Below are 23,832 nucleotides of genomic sequence, written 5' to 3' on the forward strand. Positions count from 1 at the left end.
TTCCATTTTGTCTGCTGGGAAGGTGTATGGGTGATCTTCACTCAGGTATTCCCCAATATCTATCAGGAGCAAGGAAGTCTTACTGCAGCTATACAGGGCCTTGGTGAGACCACACTTGGAGTATTGGGTGCAGTTTTGGTCTCCTTACCTAAGAAAGGATATACTCGCCATAGAGGGAGTGCAGAAAGGTTCGCCAGACTGATTCCTGGGATGGCAGGATTATTGTATGAGGAGAGATTGGGCCAACTAGGCCTCTATTCACGAGTTTATAAGAATGAGAGGAGATCTCATTGAAACATATAAAATTCTGACAGGGATGGACAGACTGGATGCAGGGAGGATATTTCCTCCGGCTGGGGAGTCTGGAACAAGGGGTCACAGCTTCAGGATATGGTGTAGACCATTTAGGACTGTGACGAGGAGAAGCTTCTTCACTCAGAGAGTGGTGAACCTATGGAATTCTCTACCGCAGAAGGCTGTGGAGGCCAAGTCACTGAATATATTTAAGAAGGAAACAGATTTCTGGACGCTAAAAGCGTGAAGAGGCATGGGGAGAGTGCAGGAGTACGGCATTGAGATAGAGGATCAGCCATGACCATGTAGAATAGCGGAGCAGGCTCGAAGGGCCAAATGACCTACTTCTTCTATTTTTCTGTGTTTCTACAACCAGTTACTTGGATGTGCGCAATGTTATGACTTTCTATGATTTTTCTCTCCATGTGGAGAGGTACCAGGCCTTGCTTGACATCTATAATGTTGCTAATTTTTACCTAAAAGTAGGACTACTGAACATGTGTTTTTGCTGTGTTTTCACAGGCATTTTAGATTTTCAGCAGGAAACGAGTCTTTCAACATAACCTTGCCAATGGCTCATTATAGCATCATTTGACCAGTGCATTAAATTACAATATGACTTCATGAATCATTAAACATATCCAAAAACAAAAGCATATTCTGAATATTCTTTACCAGACTATCCACGTCTATGCTTGAATTGACAGCCCACTGCAGAGTGCTTGTGATGTTCATGGCTAAGGTGAGGATAATTCCAACTTTTCCTTCCCCGACATCTAAAGAAAACAATTGATTCGTAAATTCATAAAACTCTGGAATTCCCTAAACCTCACCACCTCTAAGCCTATCCCTTCCTTTAAGACCTAGCTTCAATCTATTATGTTGACTAATCTTTTAGTCACCCCTTCTAATATGTCCTTGTTTGGACTGTCTTTTTGTCTGAATACACTTTTGCCTCAGGATGTTGAACCATGTTAAATGTGCTTTAGGCAAGGTGGGCCAAACGACCTCTTTCTGTGCTGCATCATTCTAAGTATCATTCTATACACGAAAAGTAAGTTATTGTTAAAGCCTTGTTTCAATATTTATTGAACCAGCCACATCCAACTCTTATTTACATATGAAGGTAAGCATAACAGTCTGAATTTTTTCATATTCATTCAAGTGATGTGGGCTTCGCTGGCTAGGCCAGCATTTATTGCCCATTCCTAGTTGCGCTTGAGAAGGTGGTGGTGAGCTGCCTTCTTGAACTGTTGCAGTCCCTGTGGTGTAGGTACACCCACAGCGCTGTAAGGGAGGGAGTTCCAGGATTTTGACCCAGCGACAGTGAAGGAACGGAGATTATATTTCCACGTCAGGGTGGTGAGTGGCTTTGAGGGGAACTTCCAGGTGGTGGTGTTCCCGTGTATCTGCTGGCCTTGTCCTTCTAGATGGTAGTGGTTGTGGGTTTGGAAGGCGCTGTCTAAGGAGACTCGGTGTGTTTCTGCAGTGCATCTTGTAGGTGGTACACACTGCTGCTATTGTGCGTCGGTGGTGGAGGGAGTGAATTTTATGGATGGGCTGCCAATCAAGCGGGCTGCTTTGTCCTGGATGGTATCAAGCTTCTTGAGTGTTGTTGGAGCTGCACTCATCCAGGCAAGGGGAGAGTATTCCATCACACTCCTGACTTGTGCCTTGTGGTCAGACTTTGGGGAGTCAGGAGGTGAGTTACTTGTTGCAGGATTCCTAGCCTCTGATCTGCTCTTGTAGCAACAGTATTTATATGGCTAGTCCAGTTCAGTTTCTGGTCAATGGCAACCCCCAGGATGTTGATAGTGGGGGATTCAGTGATGGTAATGCCATTGAATGTCAAGGGGTGATGGTTCGATTCACTCTTGTTGGAGATGGTCATTGTCTGGCACTTGTGTGGTGCAAATGTAACTTGCCACTTGTCAGCCCAAGCTTGTATGTTGTCCAGGTTTTGTTGCATTTGGACATGGACTGCTTCAGTATCTGAGAAGTTGTGAATGGTGCAGAACATTATGCAATCATCAGTGAACTTCCCCACTTCTGACCTTATGATGGAAGGAAGGTCATTGATGAGGCAGCTGAAGATGGTTGGGCCTAGGACACTACCTGAGGGAACTCCTGCAGTGATGTCCTGGAACTGAGATGTTTGACCTCCAACAACCATAACCATCTTCCATTGTCCTAGGCATGACTCCAACCAGCAGAGAGTATTCCCCCTGATTCCCATTGACTCCAGTTTTCTATGGCTCCTTGATGCCATACTCAGTCAAATGCAGCCTTGATGTCAAGGGCAGTCACTCTCATCTTACCTCTGGAGTTCAGTTCTTTTGTCCAAGTTTGAACCAAGGCTGTAATGAGTGGCCCAGGTGGAACCCAAAATGAGCATCAGTGAGCAGGTTATTGCTAAGCAAGTGCCGCTTGATAGCACTGTTGAACTCCCCTTCCATCACTTTACTGAAATAGTCATTTTAGGCAAGAAAATTATATAAATAGGCACAAAATATGGTGCAAAAATTTCAGGTAGTACCTATCTATTTACCAGTATGTTATACACATTAAATTTTAAGAGAAATGACTTAGGTTAATGTTCCTGAAAATGGGTGACCATAAGTTCGTTGAGATTTCACTGACATGGCCAGAAACTGGGCTTGGACTCAGCTTTGAGCCCAAGTTTTCAGGAAGGCTTATTGGGGGTTGAGCCACCATAACTATTCTAAGGGCATCACCATAAGGAAAATAGGGTAGGGTGGGGACTGCAAATTCCATGGAATTATTTTTGGAATTTGGTTGATGCTACTGGGCAACCAATGGATTAATGTAGGGCCATCCTCCATGATCATGACCTGGACCTCAAAGATTAAAATGATTTAATGGTGATTACTTTATAATGGGGAGCACAGGGTTAGCTGCAAGCTGTTTTTGAGGGGATGGACTCTTCCAGCTTTGGGACTCTTCAACTGAGCTTTTCAGTCACATTAGCATGAGCTTGCTAAAGACATAATACCCCATGAATTTTGGAGGGTCAGAGGGCAGGTGACAAAGGGTGCTCTCAGTACAAAGATGTGCTACCCTCTGGACCTTTGAGGCCAATATTGACTGGTATGTATACATTATTTAAAAAGGTTGAGGTAAGGAATTTAAGGGCTAAGAAGAGTTAAGGGCCTCTTCCAGATATTATATCCCACCTACATTATTTAACATTCAGTCAGTGCTTCAATTATACAAGAATTATAAAGAAAAATTACATCAATTAAGCTTGGTCACAAGGGCTTCTGATGAAAGGCCCACACATGAAACATTAACCAACCATTACTCTTTGGTGTTGATGGATGTGCTGCATGTTTTCTTTTTATCTCAACTTACTGTGTGTTGCTATGGAGATAAAAGTAATTGCAATAAAGAAGAGGACAAATATAATATCAATCCTCATCTGGAACCAACGCAGTGTTGAGAGGTAGAGAAACCAGTTTGCAGTGTGAAGGTTCAGAGCCTTGTGAAAAAGTGTTTCAAAGTAAGATTGTCGTCCAAATGCTCTTACTGTCCACAGTCCTCTCAAGGATGTGATGAGATGGCTGAAAATAGGGCTGCGAGCTGTAACAAAACAGATGTAAATACAGATATTGTTATTAGCACAGCCTCCAATGGTGGATTAATGCCAAGACTATGGGGGAGAATTTCCACATGGTACATTGCAATTATACTATTAACATTTCTTTTGCACCCACTGGCAATCAGCAGAGGTACTTACATACTTTACAGGGTCAACTCACTTGCATTATCACTGGAGGAATCATTGACGTAAATCTCATATAAAATGCATGTACACTGTTCAAATATATTCAAAAACAGCCTTTTAAAAAGGCATCTCAAGCTGCACATCTCAGCACCAGACTGTGGAATAACCAGATAAGTAAGAAGCATTGTTTGGCTCACTCAATTGGCGCTTAGATAATTTCTCATTGATATTTTTATCATACTTTTCAAAAATGCCTCAAGCAGGAGCCTCTGATATAGTTAGCTATATCAGAGGCATCAGGATGTGGTATCCAGATACAAAAGAACACAGAATTTTTCTAATGCAGACTTTCAAGTCCTCCTTGAGTAAATATGACATTTTAATTCTATTTTATTCTCTGAATATGGAAGTCACTAGAAAGGTTGACATATATTGCCTATTCTTAGTTTTTGTTGAGAATGTGGTGCTGCAGTCCATTTGTGAAGGTACTCTCACAAGTAGGGAGTTTGAGGAATTTGACCTAGCAATAATGAAGGAATGGTGATGTATGTCCGAGTCAGGGTGGGTGTATGACTTGGAGGGGAACATGGAGGTGATGGCGTTCCCACATATCTGCAGAGGTATCTCTGACAATGAACTGCAGACCAGTGCTGAGGAAAATAAATAACCTCACCAGGACAGGTCAGATAAAACAAAGGACCATCTTTCTCTTATTCCTTTCCTAGACTGAGCTCTCTTCCTTTTAGTTCATCCCGTCTTAAATCAAAACTTGGATAACCAACCCATCATAGTGCACCATGATTAAGGACTCGAACTTGGCATCTTGCACTATATCTAGAAGCTGCCACTGGCATTCATTTTGATATATGCAAATAATATCAGCTAGAACTCAACGGGTAGATCATGGAAATGTTCATAAAGCACAAGGGAGTTCAGGGAAGCATTTTCATAGCTTCTGCCTGATTTTCCTGCCAAAATAATTTCCTGCACTATTTATGCACTGCTGATCTACTGAAAGCCACAAAGAGACTCACCCGCGTCTGACAAACAATTAATATCATTGAGTGTGGGGGATAGGGTACCTTAAATGTGAAGTGTGCCAGCTGGAAAAAAAGTAGCAGAATTATTAGAAATATATGTATGTATATATAGTAAATATGGAAACTTTTAAAGGTGATTAGGATTGTCCAGTGGAATAGGCTACACAGGCTGATGAGAAAAAAACCTCCTCCCTCTCTGGTGGTTATAAAATGGGTTATCTCAGCTTGCAGTATTTTCATTGTGTCTGGACATTGCAAGTCCCAAATATAGAGAATTGATTGTAGAAGAGATTAGGGTGAATAGGATAAGCAATACAATATGTTCTCACCTGTTTAAATGTCTGTTAAAATGTAAAATTGATTATTGGGTGATTTTGTTGTTAAAAAAAAACTACACAGAAAATTAATGGAGTACTAACAGAACACCTTTTTCAGATAATATACTCAGAATATTACCACAGAATAAAATATTAGCATTATAAGTGTTTTATCTGCCTTTAAGGGGTAGCAGCATGCCATTGTAGTATAAAGGTGTTAGGCAGAGCAAGGGTTAATGTGGGACTGGAATGTCATCCACAATATGATGTATAGAGTCACATGATAGTGGACTGTGGCGTAAAGTCCAGAAGGGCCCAGGTTGGAGGCAGCACCCATGCATGTCAGTATCTGGAACATTTTCACAGTTATGGATCAACAATAAATGGTTTATGTTTAAACATACAAGTATCCAGATCTCTTAGTGACACTAAATGAGCCTTCACAACATGGTAGGCATGAAGGATGGACCCTAAAGTCTCAAAGCAGTTGGAGAAGAAATCCAGATTCTCAAAGCATGAAGTAATAAAGGAACTGAAGCCTGACCTGAGTATAGAGTGCCTAAATTGAAGACACAGTTGGAGATCACATAAAAAGAAATTGAGGACACAGTTGGAGATTGCCTAAATAAAAAGCTCCATTACAGACGTGGAGACTGAAGGGCTCCACCAGAGCACATGGAGGTCCATGGCCAGACATGATCAAAAAAAGGCAGAGTCAAGGAAACTGGCCTGATCATTAAAAAATGGCTGAGCAAATTTTTTTAAAAAGGAAAAAAAGGTGAAACAAGAAGAATCCACTGTAAAGAGCAATCCACTGTGTAGATGAAGAGCAGACATGAATGAAGGCAGAGTCCAAGAGGCATAACCAGTTCAGAAGAAGGGTGAGCAAAATACAAAAAAAGAGCTGAACTTACCTTTTAAGATAAACGGTGGTCTCAGGATCAGCACATCCAGAGGGCAGCTGAGGGAGAGCTGCAGCAGAGGGGTCTACAGCCGGCACCATAACACGAGGTGGCCGAGCTGGATTGAAGTTAAAAAAGGGAAGTTTTTTTTAAAATAGCAGGGGGAAAAAAGGGTAAGAATCACCCTGAAAAGTGATTTTCACAGCTTGGAGGAGCAAATTGCTGCAGTTTTATAAGCTTTTTCTTGTGCTGCACAGAATTTTTTTTAAAAAAGGCCTGGGATTGAAGCAGGAGCCCACCAAACCTGACAAGGTACGGTAAGTTCTGAGAAAAAAAAATAATAGTTGCAGAGTCATCTTGAAAAGAGATAAAAAACCAGTTCCTGCACAGATATTCTTAAAAGGGCAATGACATTTTAAGCAGTAGCTACAAAAAAATATTAAAAACAGCTATGGAGAGAAAATTAAAACCACCAGACCCATTTTGGCTATAGCAAAGGCTAAACCAGACCCAATATTAAGAGTCTTGAAGAAGAAATTTTTTAGATTACAAGAGTATATAGGATTAAGTAAGAAATTAGAAGAAGTACAAGTTAATGAGTTTCTCTACTTGTTTGGTATATGTGGAAAGAACAGACCTTAAAAGGTCTAGAACACCTCCAACAAAGCACTGAAGGGGTAAGGTGACCCCAGGCCATGGAAGATCTCAGAGCGAGGGAGGCAGAAGACCCCAAAGCAAGGGAAACAGAAAACCCCAGAGTGAGAGACACAGGAGACCCCAGAGCAAGGGAGATGATACTCAAGCAAACCACAAGATGGTCGCAGACTATGTCAGTACAATGAAGTGCACAAGCTGAAGAGTTTAGTGCAGAAGAAAGAAAAGGCTGAGAAACAGCCAAAAGACTTAAAAATACCCAAAATGCTATGTGGAGTGAGCAGATGGCTGTGAATGAAGGAAAACTATCTAAGGTAACCCAAAAGAAACAAAACCTGCAAAAAGAGAGTAAAGCTACTCCACAGGAAAATGCTCCCTTCAAAGCTGAACTGGAAGATTTGAAGAGCCAAGATTCAAGCTGAGTATATACCTTTGAAAATGCACGGTAAGCTGAAGTCTTCACTTAAGCAAGCTGTTTGAGATTTGAACAAACGTATTTCAGAGATGACACAAATGTACCAGGAGTAAAAAATGACCCTCAATTCCACAGTTGGCAAATAGAAGCAAGAGTTGAGAAAATTCAACCAAATGTACAACAGCCAGGCACAAAAGCAGATAGAAAAGGCACTCAAAGAAGTTGTAACCCTGAAAGACTCTTTGAAGAATCAACGTGTAGCCATGGGAAAACCTGGGGAGCTAAAAAGGGTGTTGAATACTACTTCAGAAAAAGCTGCATTAGAACTATCAGTAGCAACAAATCAATGCACTAAAGCATAGTGTGAGTTGACAAAAGGTCACCGAAAAAATAAACAGTTGAAAGAACAACTTATTGTCCTTCCAGATCAAATGCAAAAAGAGTACGTAACCCTTCAGCAGAATGAAGAAATGAAGACTATCTTAAATAGCAGAATGTAAGAACAGTAGAAGAAACTTGAGGATATGCTGCCGAATTACAAGAAAACTCAAGACGAAGCAATCGAGCTTCACAAAAAAAAGGAAAACCTGTTGAAGGATCTTCACATTTTAAAAGATCCCTTTGGTCAGAGTTTGCTCCTCTAGAAAATTACAAAGAGAAGCAAAATAAATTAACGCCACTCTGAAAAAACTGAAGGACCAGTTGGCAGAGAAGACTCAGCAATGTTCAGTATTCCAGGAGGAAGCCAAAAGGTACAAGAAAGAGACTGAAGAACTGAAGAACCAGCTGAATGGAAAAGGAGGCATTGAAAGGAAAAGCTGTAGAACTTTCCAAGCTGCAAGCTGATAATGAGGCCATGAGAAGCATGATTACAGAACTGAAACAAATTAAGACTTCAGCAGAGGCAGACCTGGCCAACAGTAAAACCAAAATGAAGGACAAGGACAAAGCTCTGCTGCAGGAAGAGAAAGAAAAGATACAAATAAGATGGGAAAATGTAAACCTGATGCTGAAGCTCATGGAACTAGAAGAAGAATCACTGGATGCCTCAAACATACCGAGAACCACTAAGTTATTGAAAAATGATATGGCTGAAATGAAAATCAAGAACCTAGAATGTCAAGAAAAAGGTGAACAGTTGCAAGGAAAAGTAGAAGTTCTCACAAAGCAGTGTGAGGAGTCTCAGAAAGAATTAGCAGGAGTAAAGTGAAATAATGTGACCTCGAAGGATAGCACACATGAATCAGGCTCTGCTAAGGAAAAACTGGTCATTGTAGAGAACCAACTTTCGCGTACGGAAATGAGTTTGATGAAATATTGGAACTTCATCATGAAAAGAGCAATGAAATGCTTGAATATCGATCCAATTTGAAGAATATGAAAGATGAAATGAGCAGTATGGAAGAGCAAATCCAGACTTTAAAAGCAGAAAAAGAAAATTCCAAGAAACAGATTGATGATCTAGCAAGTGAATTGGAAGAATCTAAGGAGCAGTCAGTGACTACGGAAGAAGGACTCCAAAAGGAACTGAATGCCCAGGTGAAGGTGTTAAGTGTGTATAAGGATCTCACAGATAACTCTGAAACAAAGACAACTGAACTCACCAGAGTGGTTGCTGAGCTGAATGAAAAGATTCGAAAGCTTGCAAAAGGATTGGAAAATAAGAGAGTAACAAATATTTGGTTGAAATTGTGCAACAAGTGTAAAGAAAGGTTCCTTTGGTGAAACGTCAACGGCCAGCTAGAACACGGTGGACCCCACAGATAAAGAAATTCCAAGTCCACTCTAGGAATGAATGAAGTGCACATTCTCTTCAGAAGGAACGGGACAAACACATGGTGTCTGAACAAAGCAGATGGGCAGTCGATAAAGAGAAACGCACCTCAAAGGAGCACATAAAGCAAATCAAATGGAGACAATCAAGTACTGGAAACACAGCAAAGTCAACCCAAAGCAACTGAGACTACTATTCCTCTAAACATGACAGATCAAGATGTGGAAGAATTGTCAAGCCTCAACACCATCTGAATTTATAAAGTCAGAGACTTGAGTGGGGGAGAAGGGGTAGCAAGTAAAGTATTGTAGATAGTTATACTTCATTGGAAGGGAGGGATTTTTTTTAGAAAAAGGGGGATGTTGTATCTGCTTTTAAGGGGTAGCAGCATGCCACTGTGGTATAAAGGTGTTAGGCAGAGCAGGGATTATTGTGGGACTGGAGAATAGTACCGTCCACGATATGATGTATAGGGCCACATGATAGTAGGCTGTGGAGTAAAGTCTGGAAGGACCCAGCATGGAGGCAGCACCCATGCATGTCAGTACCTGAGATATATACATAGTTATGGGTTAACAATAAATGGTTTATATTTAATTATACAAGTCTCCAGAACTCTTAGTGAGACACTAAACATATCTTTACAACAATAAGGAATGGATATAAGACCCTGTAGAGCGGATCTTCTAGCTGTTTTTTCAAGAGTCAGAGCACAGGTAAATTATACAGAACTAAGTTTACAAATCTCCCAGTTAATTGTATGGCTCCCATGGTGATTCTACTGATTATAAAGACAAACCACTGAAAAATAGCCTTGTTTCTCACCTAATAGCCAAGAGTGCCTGGATTTGAGTCTGTACTCTGGAGTCCGAAAAGAGACAGGCTCCATCCATGATTTTGTTTCATATTATTTTCATTTTCACTGCAGAATATTTCTTAATGAGAGGTTTGTATCTGCTCTATATGTGCTTACCTTCAGACTCCAGTTGCTTGAGCTGCTGTGACGTGCGCAGAAAGTAGGCCCTCAACATGATGAAAATAACTGCCACTGGAATTGCAGCCAATAGAGTGTAGGGTTGTAGCACAGATACCACACAGATGGCCCCCACAACAATCAGTATCAACTGTAAATGGAATGCAAAACCATTAAACCTCTAGCAATTTATCAATCAAAACTATACACCTTGTACAAATAATAAGAGCCAAAGAGTCAGAATGTCCCTAGCTTTCCCACTTTGGTGTTCACCAGAGATTATGCTCCAGTGTCCAAGAAGTAGAATGAATAGCCTGCTTCCATATCTCTGGTAATACTGCTCTTTTCCAAAAGGATGATCCAGGTTTGATTTGTTGAACACTCCCTGTCTGATATCTACCTTCCTCTTGTGAGAAGGTTCTGCTCATAATAGCTCTGTTAAGATCGAAAATCAGTGACATCAGAATAAAACTTTCATTCTCCCACTCCAGGATGCTGCATGTGCATACAGGTCCTCCTAATATACTCTACTTTAGGAATTCTAAAACAGAATCCACCCATTCATAAATATGTAACATATAAATACTTCATGTAATGCCCCAAGTGCTAACATCAGATATACACTAGTCTCCTTGCTTTCAACAAAATACCCAGATGAAATGTGAGTTCAGTCTTATTCATCACTTGTCAACCTCAAGTGGCCTAGGCTTATGTTGTGTCAGTGAATATGGTCACGCTCTTTCTCCTGATTTCTCCATGTTGTTGATTCTCTCTGTCTTCTTCTGCTTCTGTCTCTCTTTCTCTTCTTGACTGTTTCTCTATCTTTAATTCTTCCTCATCTTCTCCTGTGTTCATTAATTTTCTCCTTACTTGAAAGTACAAAGTGGCAAGTGATATGCAAAGTATGGCATTGAGAGAACTGGGGTATTATTGGGTATTTTGGTGACCTGACCTTTCTCTTTTCCAAAGCTTTCTGGACTAAGGTTAAATGGGTTGCCTCGATACACGAAGAATGTGTGCACTTCATACCAGGCAAAGAGGGTGGGTTTGCATGGGTTTCTCAGTAGCTTAGTTTAGAGAACCCTTAAACATAATGCTGTCCATGTGGTGATTCTTTTTATTCTATGTACAGGTTTAATACAACTGAGTGGCTTGCTGGGTCACTTCAGAGGGCAATTAACAGTCAACCAGATTGCTGAAGAATTGAAAATATAAATAAAAACAAAAAGTTCTGGAAAAGCTCAGAAGGTCTGGCAGCATCTGTGGACAGAGAAACAGAGTTAATGTTTTGGGTACAATATGACTCTCCTTCAAACTGAAGAGGCAGAAATGTGATGGATTTTATATTGTTGAGAAAAGGAGAAGATCAGGTGGAGCAAAATGGGAAGGTCAGGGATAGGCTAGAGGGCAGGGCAGATGAAATTACAAAGATGTCATGAAACAAAAGGAAAGAGAGTGGGAATGGTAGTATAAAATGAAGACAGCATTGGTCCAGAGTAGGTGTTAACAGCTTAACAGAGTTAGTTTCAACAGCATAAAACCCAACACATTTCTGCCTCTCCAGTTTCAACTGGACTCGAAATGTTAACCCTGTTTCTCTCTTCACAGATGCTGCCAGACCTGCTGAGTTTTTCCAGCACTTTTTAAAAAAAACTCAGATCTTCAGTATCTGCAGTAGTTTGCTTTTATTTATATGTATGACTATAGGGCAGGCCAGGTAAGGACAGCAAGTTTCCTTTCTAAAGGGCATTAATGATGCACATATGTTTTTTATGACAATCTGGCAGCTTCATGGGCACTTTTATTAATACCAGATTTTTTATTTCATATTTTCTAAGCTGAATACAAATTCTCAAATTATTACGATGGGACCTGAACTCACATTCTGTGGATAGTTAGTCCAAACCTCTGGATTTCTAGCGGAATAACATAACCATAAAAACTACTGTGCCCAGAACTTCATACATGTTCTAGATATAAAACCAATTTTTGGCACACAGAAATTAATGAGACATTAGAAAGAAGTTCATCTTAAATTCGCTGACCTGCACGAAGTCAAAGACGGTGAGTGGCAACATGTCATCTATTATGGCAGTATCTTTGATGAATCGATTTAGAATTCTGCCTGCAATTTAAAAAAAAAGCTATAAAGAATTATCTGAAACAACTTTATTTGAGCAAAAGTAATTATTTTGTTGCCTTGAAAGTTACCAGTTTTTTCTCTGTTTTATCCTGGTTGTTTTAAATATTATGCCTATGCACACATTCCATCAAAGAATAATAGACATTTGAGAGGGTAAGAAAAGTACCTTGACCAAGGGAAGGATTATCAACACAAGCCCTTCCAATGTAGCTAAATGTTTATGAATCCACTTCTAATGTGTTGGCATTATAGGGTGTGCCGATGGAAAGTTTATTGTACAGATGATATTCACTGCTGCCCTCACTGCAGCGGAGGGCAGTGCAGAATAGAAATCAATGAAGAAAGATTTTTCATAGTGCAGCCAATCCTTGGAACAAGGACAGATGGAAGACAAGACAAGCAAGACAGGTGATAAATTGGTGACCCAGCAGCTACATTATTATCTAGCCAAAAAAAGCAGCCAGTTTGCGCACAGTAATGTTTTGCAAGCCGCAAATGAATGAATGACCAGACAATCTATTTTTGGTGTTGTTAAATTAAGGGAGAAATGTTGCCCAGAACACTGTGAGAGTTCCAGCTCTTCTTCAAATAGTGCCGTAGGGTCTTTAACATCCAGCTGAGCAGGCAGACAGGATGGGTGTTTAATATTTAATCGAAAAGTCAGCAACTCCAACAATACAATATTCCCTCAATACTACTCTAATATATCAGCCTAGATTATGTACTAATGTTTGGAATGGGACTTGAATTCACAACCTTCTGATTCAAGTGAAAGTGCATCATTTGGCAACACACCATCCTTCAAGTCCAAATGACATTCCTTCCAAAGTCACAAAAATCTGTAGAAAGGTGCAGCTTATCACTGAATTGTGTAGCCTTTGTCAGATTCAACTATAGTTGCAAATTCACCAAAGTCAGATAAGAGACACGCATCATTTGTAGTACAGAAGTCCCCCACGTTGTCATTCTATAATGTGTTTTTTGTTACATGTAGATTTATGCATTCTGATTTTGAATGCACATTCACTCCAGAATGCTTTAAATTGCTACAGCTTTCAACTTTAACTCCTTTTCAGTTTAATTCAAGGCCACAGAAATAAAAGGCAGACTTGCCAACACATGTGACACTTATGCCTTGCGAATAGCTTAATTTAGCTGTAAATGTTATGTTTAATTTACATGTCCATTATCTTACGTTCTGCCCTCTAGACCCTGGTAGATTTGTGGTAAATGTAGAAGATAAAGCACGGCTAAAGCTAATTAATAATCAAATTCAAACCATCAAATCAATCAGCTTCTTAAATTTATTGTCAAGTTAACCTCTTGCAGAGGAGAAAGTCCAATTTTTAATCCTATTTGCTGGCACAAATTTCTTTTGATGTTATTTTATTAATTTTGAAACTATTTGCACTAGTCCAGCATAGTGAAACCTATGGGGCCTGTATGAAAATTAGAGAAGAACAACAGCAAAGGATCCAAGTGATACAGTCTTAAAATTTGACGGCAAAGCAATTTTTGACTATTCTTGCTTCATTTAAAAGCTATGACAAAAATACTACAAGAAGCAAAGATAATTAAAAGTTTCAGTGCAGTAGATTCCACTGAAGTTTTCCTTAAAACCCAACCTCATTCAGTAAGATAAAACAAATTATTTTAAATGTCTGATGCATGTTTCATGTATCAGGTAAAACAGCACACTAAAACAATGACACTCACTGTGGTAAAAATAACATGCTACCAAACACATTAAGGGCTAGCCTTTTATTCTCTCAACAAAGTATCGCACATGTCTGAATGTCAGATTTCCATGAATTACAAATAGCTCTCATCGAAGGACTACCTTTCTTCACGTTCGTACTTCATTGAACAAAATTCTGGCAAATAAAATCCAAACTTTACTTCCAAAAATGGAATTAATGCTTATAGACATGAGTTATTCCACAAAATTAATACCTGCTTTCATTTGGTTGAAGACAGTCATGGGTGCTTGGAGAACTGAGTGCAGCATTCGTTGATGCAGGTCCTTGGAGACTGTAACAAGAGTGTGGACCAGAGGCAGTCCTCGAATAACACCGAGTGCAAGGAAGCTGTCTGCAAGTCCCACGTAGATGTAAAATATATAATAATAGCTGCCATTGGTAATAAATTTAGAAAATACAGTAAGGTGGGAGAGGTCCTTTGAGGAGCCATTGGTTTGTGAGCCAGTGTCTTCTGCTAATCTGAAACAAGCAAACATACAGAATAACTGAGAAAGATGTACTTTTTTGCTTGACAGATTGATTGCTGAATATCACTAACTCCTTTTTTTTAACCTATCAACCTTTTGCTGTGTTCATTCTGAAATTGTGATGAGGGTATAACCCAAGAGTGGTGAATTCATTTGAACTGAATCAGCCTAAATTGTCATGATGAAATATATACAATTTAGTGGTCAAAAATGGCTAAAACTACACTAGCTTTGAATATAGCCTTTAACATTTGCTTAAGGCATTAGGAGTGAAAGGCAAGTTATGAAAGAGTGTGACAGGAGCTTCAACCATTCCTGAATTTCCTGATCATTCTTAAATTTCCTTAGTAATTCAACATTGCAAGCAAGTCCAATAGTACCCTGGAATAAAAACATTAATACTACTAAAAATACAGTACATGTGCAGAAATGTAAACATCTGCTTTACCATTTCGGGAACAAAGACAGCTATAAAAATTTATCTTTTAAGTGATATTTTTAAAGTCAAGGGACAGAGTTTAATGTAGGCATCAGGGGTTTTGCCTACCGGCTTGGCCTTTTCGGGAGGCCTGCCACAAGTTGTTATGTTCTACTATGGGGTCACTTTGCTTGTGAACCGGTTGCACGTTTATCTGTCGGCAGTTGAGTCGATTACAATATACTGCAGACGCAGGGCCCAAATAAAATGAGGCACATGCTATTTATTTACACAGACAACAGAGCACTGACATGATATGTGCTTCTCCAACCATGCCTTACTCTAGACTAACATTAACATGGTAGTCCACGCTACACAGCTACAGTCTTACAGTCATGTGGTCAATCAGTACACATTCTCTTAAAGGTGTATTACACCTCAGATTACCACAAGCGCCAATCAGATAATTAACTGGGTGGACCTTTCCTGGGACCAAGGTCCCCAGGGTGGAAATCCCACCCCTCGAGGGCTGCAGGCCAATCAGTGGCCGGCAGCTGTGATTGCAGGCAGTGCTAGTGGGAGTGGTGGGAGATGTCAGCTATGCACCCCCCCAAGGCCCAGGATAGCTGAGGTACCCAAGCCACAGGTGAGTGATGGCTAGAGGGGACTCACGGGGTAGGCATTGCGAGGGACGAGGGAGAAAGCAGCAAGGGCAGGGGGTGGCTCTCAATGGGCCCCCCTCCCCAGTGCTAGGTCCGTCAATCAGGTACTGAGTACCTTTGAATGAGAGACTCCTTTAGAAGCCTCCAGCAACCCCAAAAGGGATTTATTTTTGGGTTTCCTAGCTAGCAAGTCCCCTACCAGCTGTTGGATGAATACCAGTGGCAGCGAGGTGAAACCCTTAAGTGAGCATTAATTGCCCACTTAAGGGGCTCAATTGGCAGGGTGGGGGGGTGGTGGGAAGGCCATCCATGAGCCTTCCCATGAACTTTGCAAAAGTAAGAAACTCTACCAAAACCTTATATTAAAGTTATTCCAGTGTTCTTATGGCTGGCCTCCTAACTTACAAACTCCATAAACTTGAGCCCATGCAAAACTTGGCTGTCTATTTCCTAACTCACAAAGTCCTATTCACCCCTCACTCCTGTACTTGCTGATCTTCATTGTCTCCAAGTCTGCCAACGGCTTTTTTTCAGACCCCTCCATGACTTTGCCCCTACCTGGTGTCCCCCTTTTGCCCTAATATCTCCTTATGTGGCTTGGTGTCAGATTCTGTTTGATAATGCTCTTGTGAAATTTCTTGGGGTCTTTTCACTGTGTTAAAGGCACTATGTAAATGCAGGATGTTGCTGTATCAATTGCACATGATGGCTGGGACTTCACAGGGCCCCCAGGAAGAGTATTGGGAGGCAGGCGAAGCAGCCGATGGTAGGGTGAGAGGTGGCATGCCCATCACATTCTGGCCTCTGCTGGTGTAGCCTGGCAGTTTCCTTGCGGCTTTGGTGGGGTGCCTCCTGATCTGACATCCAGTGAGGCACAGAGGGCCACCTGGTAGCACCTCCCACTGCCCTCACAAATGCATCCCCTTCACCAGGATCCTTCTCAGTGAGTCCAACCCCATTTACCTGAGTTGCAGGGCCACCTTCTATCCTTGCTGCTGCTGCCTGATTGCAGTCCGAGCAGTGGCCACTGCTCCCTCTGGCGCTGCTAGGACAGAAGTGCTGCCAGCCATCCAACTGGCTGGCAGCTCTTGGGCGTAGAGCCTTGCCCCTTAAAGGGTCAAGTTCCCTGACTGCAGGTAGTCAATTGCCTACTGCATGTAAAATGGGGTTGGGGGTCCCATGACTGGCTGCGGCAGGCTAGCCCCTGACTTTCCAACCAATGGATGGGACAACATATCCCAGCTGACATGTGCAGTTGCCTTCCATACACAGTCTTATAACACTTGGAAAGCTTCTAATAGAGTAGGGTACAATTCACAGCAGTTCCTTTCACTGTTCCTACTCTAGCATTGTCAATGCTTTCCCCATGACAAATCATTCCACCTGCTTAATACAAGTTTATATTATCAGACCCATTAGTTATGTCATGCAGATAAATAGGTAACCCTGTACTTTTTGCAATTTCAATGTGCCAAACCTTTCAACACTTGTCTTCAGTTGAATATCATGCATACACAAAAGTAGGTTCCCTCAAAGGTACTGAGAGAGCAGGAAATGGGGAAGTAGGAGACTGGGATCCAGCTTAAGACTTGTGACAAACTCTGTTCTTTTTTTCAAACCTATTGACTCATCCTCTGAAAGCAAACCTGTTGGATCCAGTGCCCTTGGTTTACTGTGGCTAAAGGGTCAGGGTTGCACGCTTTGTTCGGGGTGACTGAGTCGGTACAGAGACAGAGAACATCCGGAGATAGTTGTTAGAATAAACACATGCTGTTTATTTACAAACTAACTCTACAACTATACTTGTGTGCTCACAACATAAAACTCTGTCTTCACTCTTCAGTGTCTAACTCAAGACTCTCTCACATAGAGGTAGCCCACGCTACTCTGCTATTGGACAATAAGATCATGTGACCTTACATTACAATATTTGTCTTAAAGGTATATTACATCGCAGGTTACTACATCCCTCCCCCTCTTTACTGAAAAATACATTTTACAATTTTTCAATACATCAAGTTATTTAGACAGTTCAATTATTTACAAAGTCAGTCTCTCTGGGGGTTTCCTTATGCATGAAGAATGTCTCAACTCTACAGCTTCTGAAGTTTGCTTTGGAGTCTCCCTTACTGAAGTCACCTGAACTTCAGGTTCTACAGCAGGTACCTATAAATTTGTTTCTTTGACTCCTTCAGGTACAGTCGGCCCATCCAATACATTTGTACTTGGTTGAGTTCTTTCAACAGGAAATGTTGATTCAGTCTCGACAACTGGTGGAATCACTTCTGGATATTTGGCTTCTCCACTTCGAATGTGTTCCACATGTCTTCTTATTATTTGATCTCAACTTTTACATGGTAGGAAAGAGCAGCGCTAATTTCACCAAACAGCCATGCTGGTCCTTCTCTAAAATTTTTCACAAAAACTTTCTCTCCTACATTAAATGTTCTGTTCCAACTGTGACAATCATGTCCCATTTTCTGATTTTCCTACCTTCTTTCTACCTTCCCCCCAAGTTTGGCATAACTAGGCTCAGTCTTGATTGGAGATGGCGCTTCATCAACAATTCCACAGGTGTGACACCTGTTGTTGAATGAGGGGCGGTTTGATAGTGGATTAGAAATCGTGCTAATTTAGTCGCTATCGAATATCGAGACAATTTCTTTATACCAGGTTTGAATGTCTGAACCACTCTCTCAGTGAGTCCATTGGAAGAATGATGGTGTAGAAATGTTTTCACATAAACAATACCATGTTGCTATATGCTATTGTCTTCGTTTTAGAAATTCCAGGATGTGAACTGTGAAGCTCAGATAACAATGGTTTTCGTCCTTTCAGAGGAACAATTATACGAGCTCCCCACAATAAAACACCTCCTTGGACGGTTATCTCGTATCTTTTCTGGAAATACAGTTTCATTTCATCAGATTCTCGTTTGTGCCCAACCAGAAAGAACTTGATTTCCCACTTTGGATAAGACTGGGTCGCAGTTCGTCCAACCTATAATTTGTTTAGCACATATCGCTAATGAGTCCGGGAAGTTTAATAACAAGATGTATTCTAGAGGAATTGTAACATCCTCAACTTATATCTCAAGAGTAAACAACTGAATGCATCTGCATTTACAATTTGACTTCTGAGTCTATGAATAAAAGTATACTCATACGCTGCCAAATTCAACGCCCGCCTTTGTACTCTTGCCGAGGCTATAGTGGGCATAGCCTTGTCTTCCCCAAATAGCCCTAATGATGGCTTGTGGTCCGTTATGATAGCAAAGTGACGACCTTGCACAAATTGATTAAACTTTTTAACACCGAAAATGATTGCCAGGCCTTCTTTTTCAATTTGAGAGTACTTATTCTCTGCAGTAATAAGTGTTCTTGACGCATAACCTATAGGTCGTTCTGATCCATCATGCACTTGATGAGAAAGCACCACTCCCACTCCATAAGCTGATTCATCACACGTTATTATCAATTCTTTGTCTGGATCAAAATGTACGAGAAGTGTAGATGACTGTAACAACTTTTTATCTTTTGTGAAATCTTCTTCTGGTGGTGTTTGCCATGACCATCTCTGATTTTTCTTGAGCAAACAATATAATGGTGCCAGTTCTGTCAATAGGTTAGGCAAGAAGCGTCCATAGTAGTTAATCATGCCCAAGAATGATTTCAATTCGGTTGTATTCTTCAGTTCTGGAATTCTTTAATTGCTTTCACCTTTTCTTTAAGTGGATGTAGGCCTTGTGAATCGACATTGTGACCTAGGTAAGTTACCTCTTTCGCCTGGAATGTGCACTTATCTTTTCTCAATCTCACTGCAACCTGCGAAAAAAACTTTAGAATTTCCTCCAGGTTCATCAAATGTTCTTTTCTGTGAGTCCAGTCATAAGAACGTCATCCAGATAAACTACAACATGGGGCAGTCCCTGTAACAAACTTTCCATGGTTCTTTGGAATATGGCGCAAGCAGAAGATATGCCAAATGGTAAACGGGTGTATTGATAAAATCCCTTATGTGTATTTATGTTGATAAACTTTCAGGATGTCTGCTCTAATTCCAATTGCTGGTAGGCATGACTCAAATCTAACTTCGTGTTAGCCTTTCCATCTACAAAGTTAGTGTATAAATCTTCAATTTTAGGTATGGGGTGTCTATCTTATTTTGCAACTTGATTGACTGTTAATTTATAGTTCCCGCATATTCTAATGCTTTGGTTAGATTTGAGAACAGGTACAATTGGAGCTGCCCACCCTGAAATTGTACTGGTTGTATCACCCCCAGTTTTTCTAATCTTTCCAGTTCTGCTTCTACCTTATCCCGCATTGCATAAGGTACTGGTCTTGCCTTCATGAATCTTGGTGTTGCCTTGGTAGCTACATGAATTTTTGCTTACAGACCTTCAATTTTTCCAAGTTCTTCCCTGAAAACTGAGGCATATTTCTGTAGTAGCTGTGAAATTCCATTACTTCTTAGTTGGAAGATTTCATTTCATTCCAATTTAATTTCTTTCAGCTAGTTTCATCCGAGAAGACTAGGTCCCTTGCGTGCTGCTACCATCAAGGGTAATCTTACTGTTTGACCTTCATAATTTACTGAGACTTTACATACGCCCTTGATTTGTATGCTTTCTCCTGAATAAGTCTTTAGCTGTTCTACAGTTTCTTCTAAATTCAGCTTACGTTCTCCATGATTCAAGTATTGAAGAGTATGCTCTCCGTTCATCACAGTAGCTGCACCAGTATCCACCTCCAGTCTGATAGGCTTCTCATTCACTCTCATGGTTACATAGATATGCTATGTTCTTCCTGCCTTTAAATTATACAGCGAACAGATATCAGCATCAATTACTGCAGGCTTTTCAATGCTGTCTATCTCATTGGATTTTTGCCTCTGTCTGACAGTCTGCCTGATTCCATCTTTACAATGTCTCATGAGGTGTCCATGTCGATGGCAGAAGAAACATTCAATCTTTTAAAATTGTGTTTCATTACAGGGCTCTCTACTTCCATCTCCGTTACCACGATGCTATGCTTTTGCTGCTGAGATTCCCTTTTTAATTTGTCTGCCATCAGTGGCTGCTTCCTGCTTTGGAACAAAGCTCTGCACTTTCAGGCTCTTTTTGGTTGAAGCTCCCCGCCCAGCATAGAGGACAGCACCATTTTGCGCTCCTCAAATGGCTTCTGAGTCTCACACTGCACCTTCCATTGCCAGAGCGATTTCCAGCGCTTTCAGAAAATCTAGATTTGTTTCGGCCAACAATCTCCTCTGGATAGCATTTTCATTTATGTCGCACATCAACCGATCCCTAAGCATATCATTGATTAGAGTACCGAACTCTCAATATTCACTTAATTGCTTCAGACTCGCTACATAAGAAGCAACTGTCTCCCCTGCAGCTCTGATTCTTGAGTTGAATTTAAACCTTTGTATGGTCACTGACGGCTTGGGCTGGTAATGATTTCTTATGAGGTTCATTAAATCACCAAACCTTTGGAGTCTGGGGCACTGGGCACCAACAGGTTTCGAATCAGCCCGTATGTCTTACTTCCACACGTGGACAGAAGGATCGTGCGCCTTTTCTCCTCCCCTAGTGTCGTTCGCCTAGAAGAAGAACACGAGGTGTTCAACATAGTGAGACCAGTTGTCCGAGGTTGGATCGAATGGCTCTACTCTTCCAAATTGCAGTATCTCTTAGGAATTAATTTGATGCTCAGAAGGAAATTTTCTTTAACTTACAACTATTGTGTGAGGTATGGCCTGGATTTCAGTTGTTCTGGTTTCATTTGTTTTTCTCTCTCACTTTTTACCTTGTTTTTCGTTATTTTTCATGCTTTTACTTTCATTGTCCGTTTGTTGAACCCAGTATCCTTGGTTTGTAGGGGCTAAAGGATCGGGATGTATGATTTATTCAGGGTGACTGAGTCGGTACAGAGACAGAGAACATCCGGAGATTGTTGTTAGAATGAACACATGCTGTTTATTTACAATCTAACTCTACAACTATACTTGTGTGCTCACAACATAAAACTCTGTCTTCACTCATCAGTGACTAACTCAAGACTCTCTCACATAGAGGTTGCCCGTGCTACTCTGCTATTGGACAATAAGATCATGTGACCTTACAGTACAATACTTGTCTTAAAGGTATATTACATCTCAAGTTACTACAAAACCATATGCTGTTTAATCAATTTGATGTTAATCATTTAATGAAAAACTATATCTCAAGAGTTGACATCAAGAGATCATCGAAAAAAAGAACTTGCCTTTGCATAGGATCTTTCACAACCTCAGGATATCCAAAACTGATTCACAGACAATGTAGTATTTTTGAAATGTAGTCATTGTTATTGAGTTTATGTGCTCCGGTCCTGGGATGGGCCGTGGGACTCAATGCCATTTGGAATGCTACCATTGAGCTAAGGACATTCTTCGTAACATGCGTTCTTCTTTTCTGTTTCTATGTGAAGCTAAGGGCAGAATGTTCCTTGCCCACTGCAGTCAGGCGTCACGGTAGGCATGGGCGGGCAATATGGAGGGGGGGGGGTGAAAGGAGAAACATTGGTTTCACAACGTCATGAAACCAATTTGCAATTGTCTGCTCTGCCCATCAATTGTGGTCTGCATTTCCTGCCATCAGGAACTTCATTGTAATACACCTGCATATCATTATAAGCCCAGCTCACGAGAATCATTCCCCCTCCATGCTGGATCATCCAAGCACCTTAGTGTGATTGCAAACCAACATGTTTCACAACAGCATAAGGTGTGCACCTGGCGAGCTGCACTTTGACGGGAACTCAGAGGTGAGTGCACGGTAATGTTGCGCAGTGCCCGCGATGGTCACCTGTTGGACTTCAAGGTTGAGGTGCCAGACATTCAGGCGAAGGCACAGGCAAGTCACTATTTCCTGGCTAGCTGACAGTGCGGTGCCAGGGCAAGGGCTGCCCTGCAGTTGAGGTGAGTTACAGGGTGGGGGGAGACAAGGGCTGCACTGCGGTTGATGGTAGAGCATAAGCACGTGGGGGTGGAGGAAGCAGCCACACATTAGGGGAACCTTGTATAAAGTGACCATTCCTCCACAGCTAACACAGTTCAGGCACAGCCATATTGATGTGCTTGGAGTTGGGCCTCTAGCTTACCTGTCCACTCAAGCAACGCAGAGGACTGAAAGTTCCACCAAAAGCTCCAGAGCTTTTCACCCCTCGGGCACAGACTGCAAACTAATGAGTGTTTTAGTGGACTGCAGAACAGTTGGACACCTGCACACGTTGTACAATCTCCTTGCTAAAGCTGGGGGTAGAGCAGTCACTGGTGGAGGTGCTCGCAGCCCTATACAATGTCATCATTCAGGTTTGGACCAGTCTCTCCCCTGGTTCAAGCTAACAGTGCAGCCTTGCAGTGTGGGTTAGGAGAATGCCTGCACCTGAGCTGAGAGCACAGCATGCAGTCCAATGGGCAAAGCTGCCGCCAAACAGTCAGGTGGAGTCGGGCAGAGTTGGTTGGGGTGTCGGGCAGCCATACAGCACACCAAACTTTGGCCATCCAAGTGGTGGACAGCACTCTCTGGGATGCATTAAGGGGCCTTCAGACTTAACCAAGAGAGGTTCTTAGAACACCCATGCTAACCCATATGTCTCTCTCTCTTTCATCTTGCAGGAGGAGTACATCAGTAGCATGGAGCCTGGTGACATAGCTGTATGCATCATGGCTTATAGAGAGTGGAGACGAAGGAGAAGAGAGTGACGGAGGTGTCTGGCTGGGCAGAGAACAGCACCCTCAGGAAGAAGGGACGGCTGGGGCTCCCATACACATGCTGAAAAGCCACAGCAAGGCGTCACTGGTCGGGGCCTAGCTAGAACCAGGGTCTATAGACGCTGCCTTTCTTCCTGCAGATGACCAAGAACCAGTGTCACAGAAGACTGTGTATGTCCAGGGAACTGGTCGGTCACATCTGCCACCTGCTGCACCTGTTGGTGCCACAGGGGCATGGAGGGCATCCACTGCCAGTGGCCATGAAAGTGACAGTGACACTCAATTTTTATGCCAGAGGCTCCTTTCAGGGCTCCACAGATGACATCTGTGAGATATTGCAAGCCTCCACCCACAAATGCATCCATGAGGTCAGGGATGCCATCTTTGCGAAGGCACACAACTTAGTGTGCATTTCACCTGGAACCAGGAAAGCCAGGATGCCAAAGCATCCAGACTTGCCCAGATTTCAGGTTTCCCACAGGTGCAGGGGGTCATCAACTGCATTTATGT

The 23,832-nt window shown here is 41.6% G+C and overlaps 1 protein-coding gene across 1 annotated transcript in view; it reads right to left on the reverse strand.

Annotated features, from left to right (window-relative positions):
- cftr (CF transmembrane conductance regulator) overlaps nucleotides 1–23,832 on the reverse strand; it is a 144,865-nt gene that overhangs the window by 21,215 nt on the left and 99,818 nt on the right. The window contains exons 17-21 of the mRNA XM_078568011.1: nucleotides 14,211–14,476; nucleotides 12,160–12,239; nucleotides 10,115–10,265; nucleotides 3,667–3,894; nucleotides 970–1,070 (exon numbers count right to left, since the gene is read on the reverse strand). Of these exons, the coding sequence (XP_078424137.1) occupies nucleotides 970–1,070; nucleotides 3,667–3,894; nucleotides 10,115–10,265; nucleotides 12,160–12,239; nucleotides 14,211–14,476 (826 nt within the window). The remainder of the gene's footprint in view (nucleotides 1–969; nucleotides 1,071–3,666; nucleotides 3,895–10,114; nucleotides 10,266–12,159; nucleotides 12,240–14,210; nucleotides 14,477–23,832) is intronic.

The sequence above is a fragment of the Cetorhinus maximus genome, chromosome 22 (genome assembly GCF_964194155.1).
Source record: "Cetorhinus maximus chromosome 22, sCetMax3.hap1.1, whole genome shotgun sequence".
Classification (NCBI taxonomy): Eukaryota; Metazoa; Chordata; class Chondrichthyes; order Lamniformes; family Cetorhinidae; genus Cetorhinus; species Cetorhinus maximus.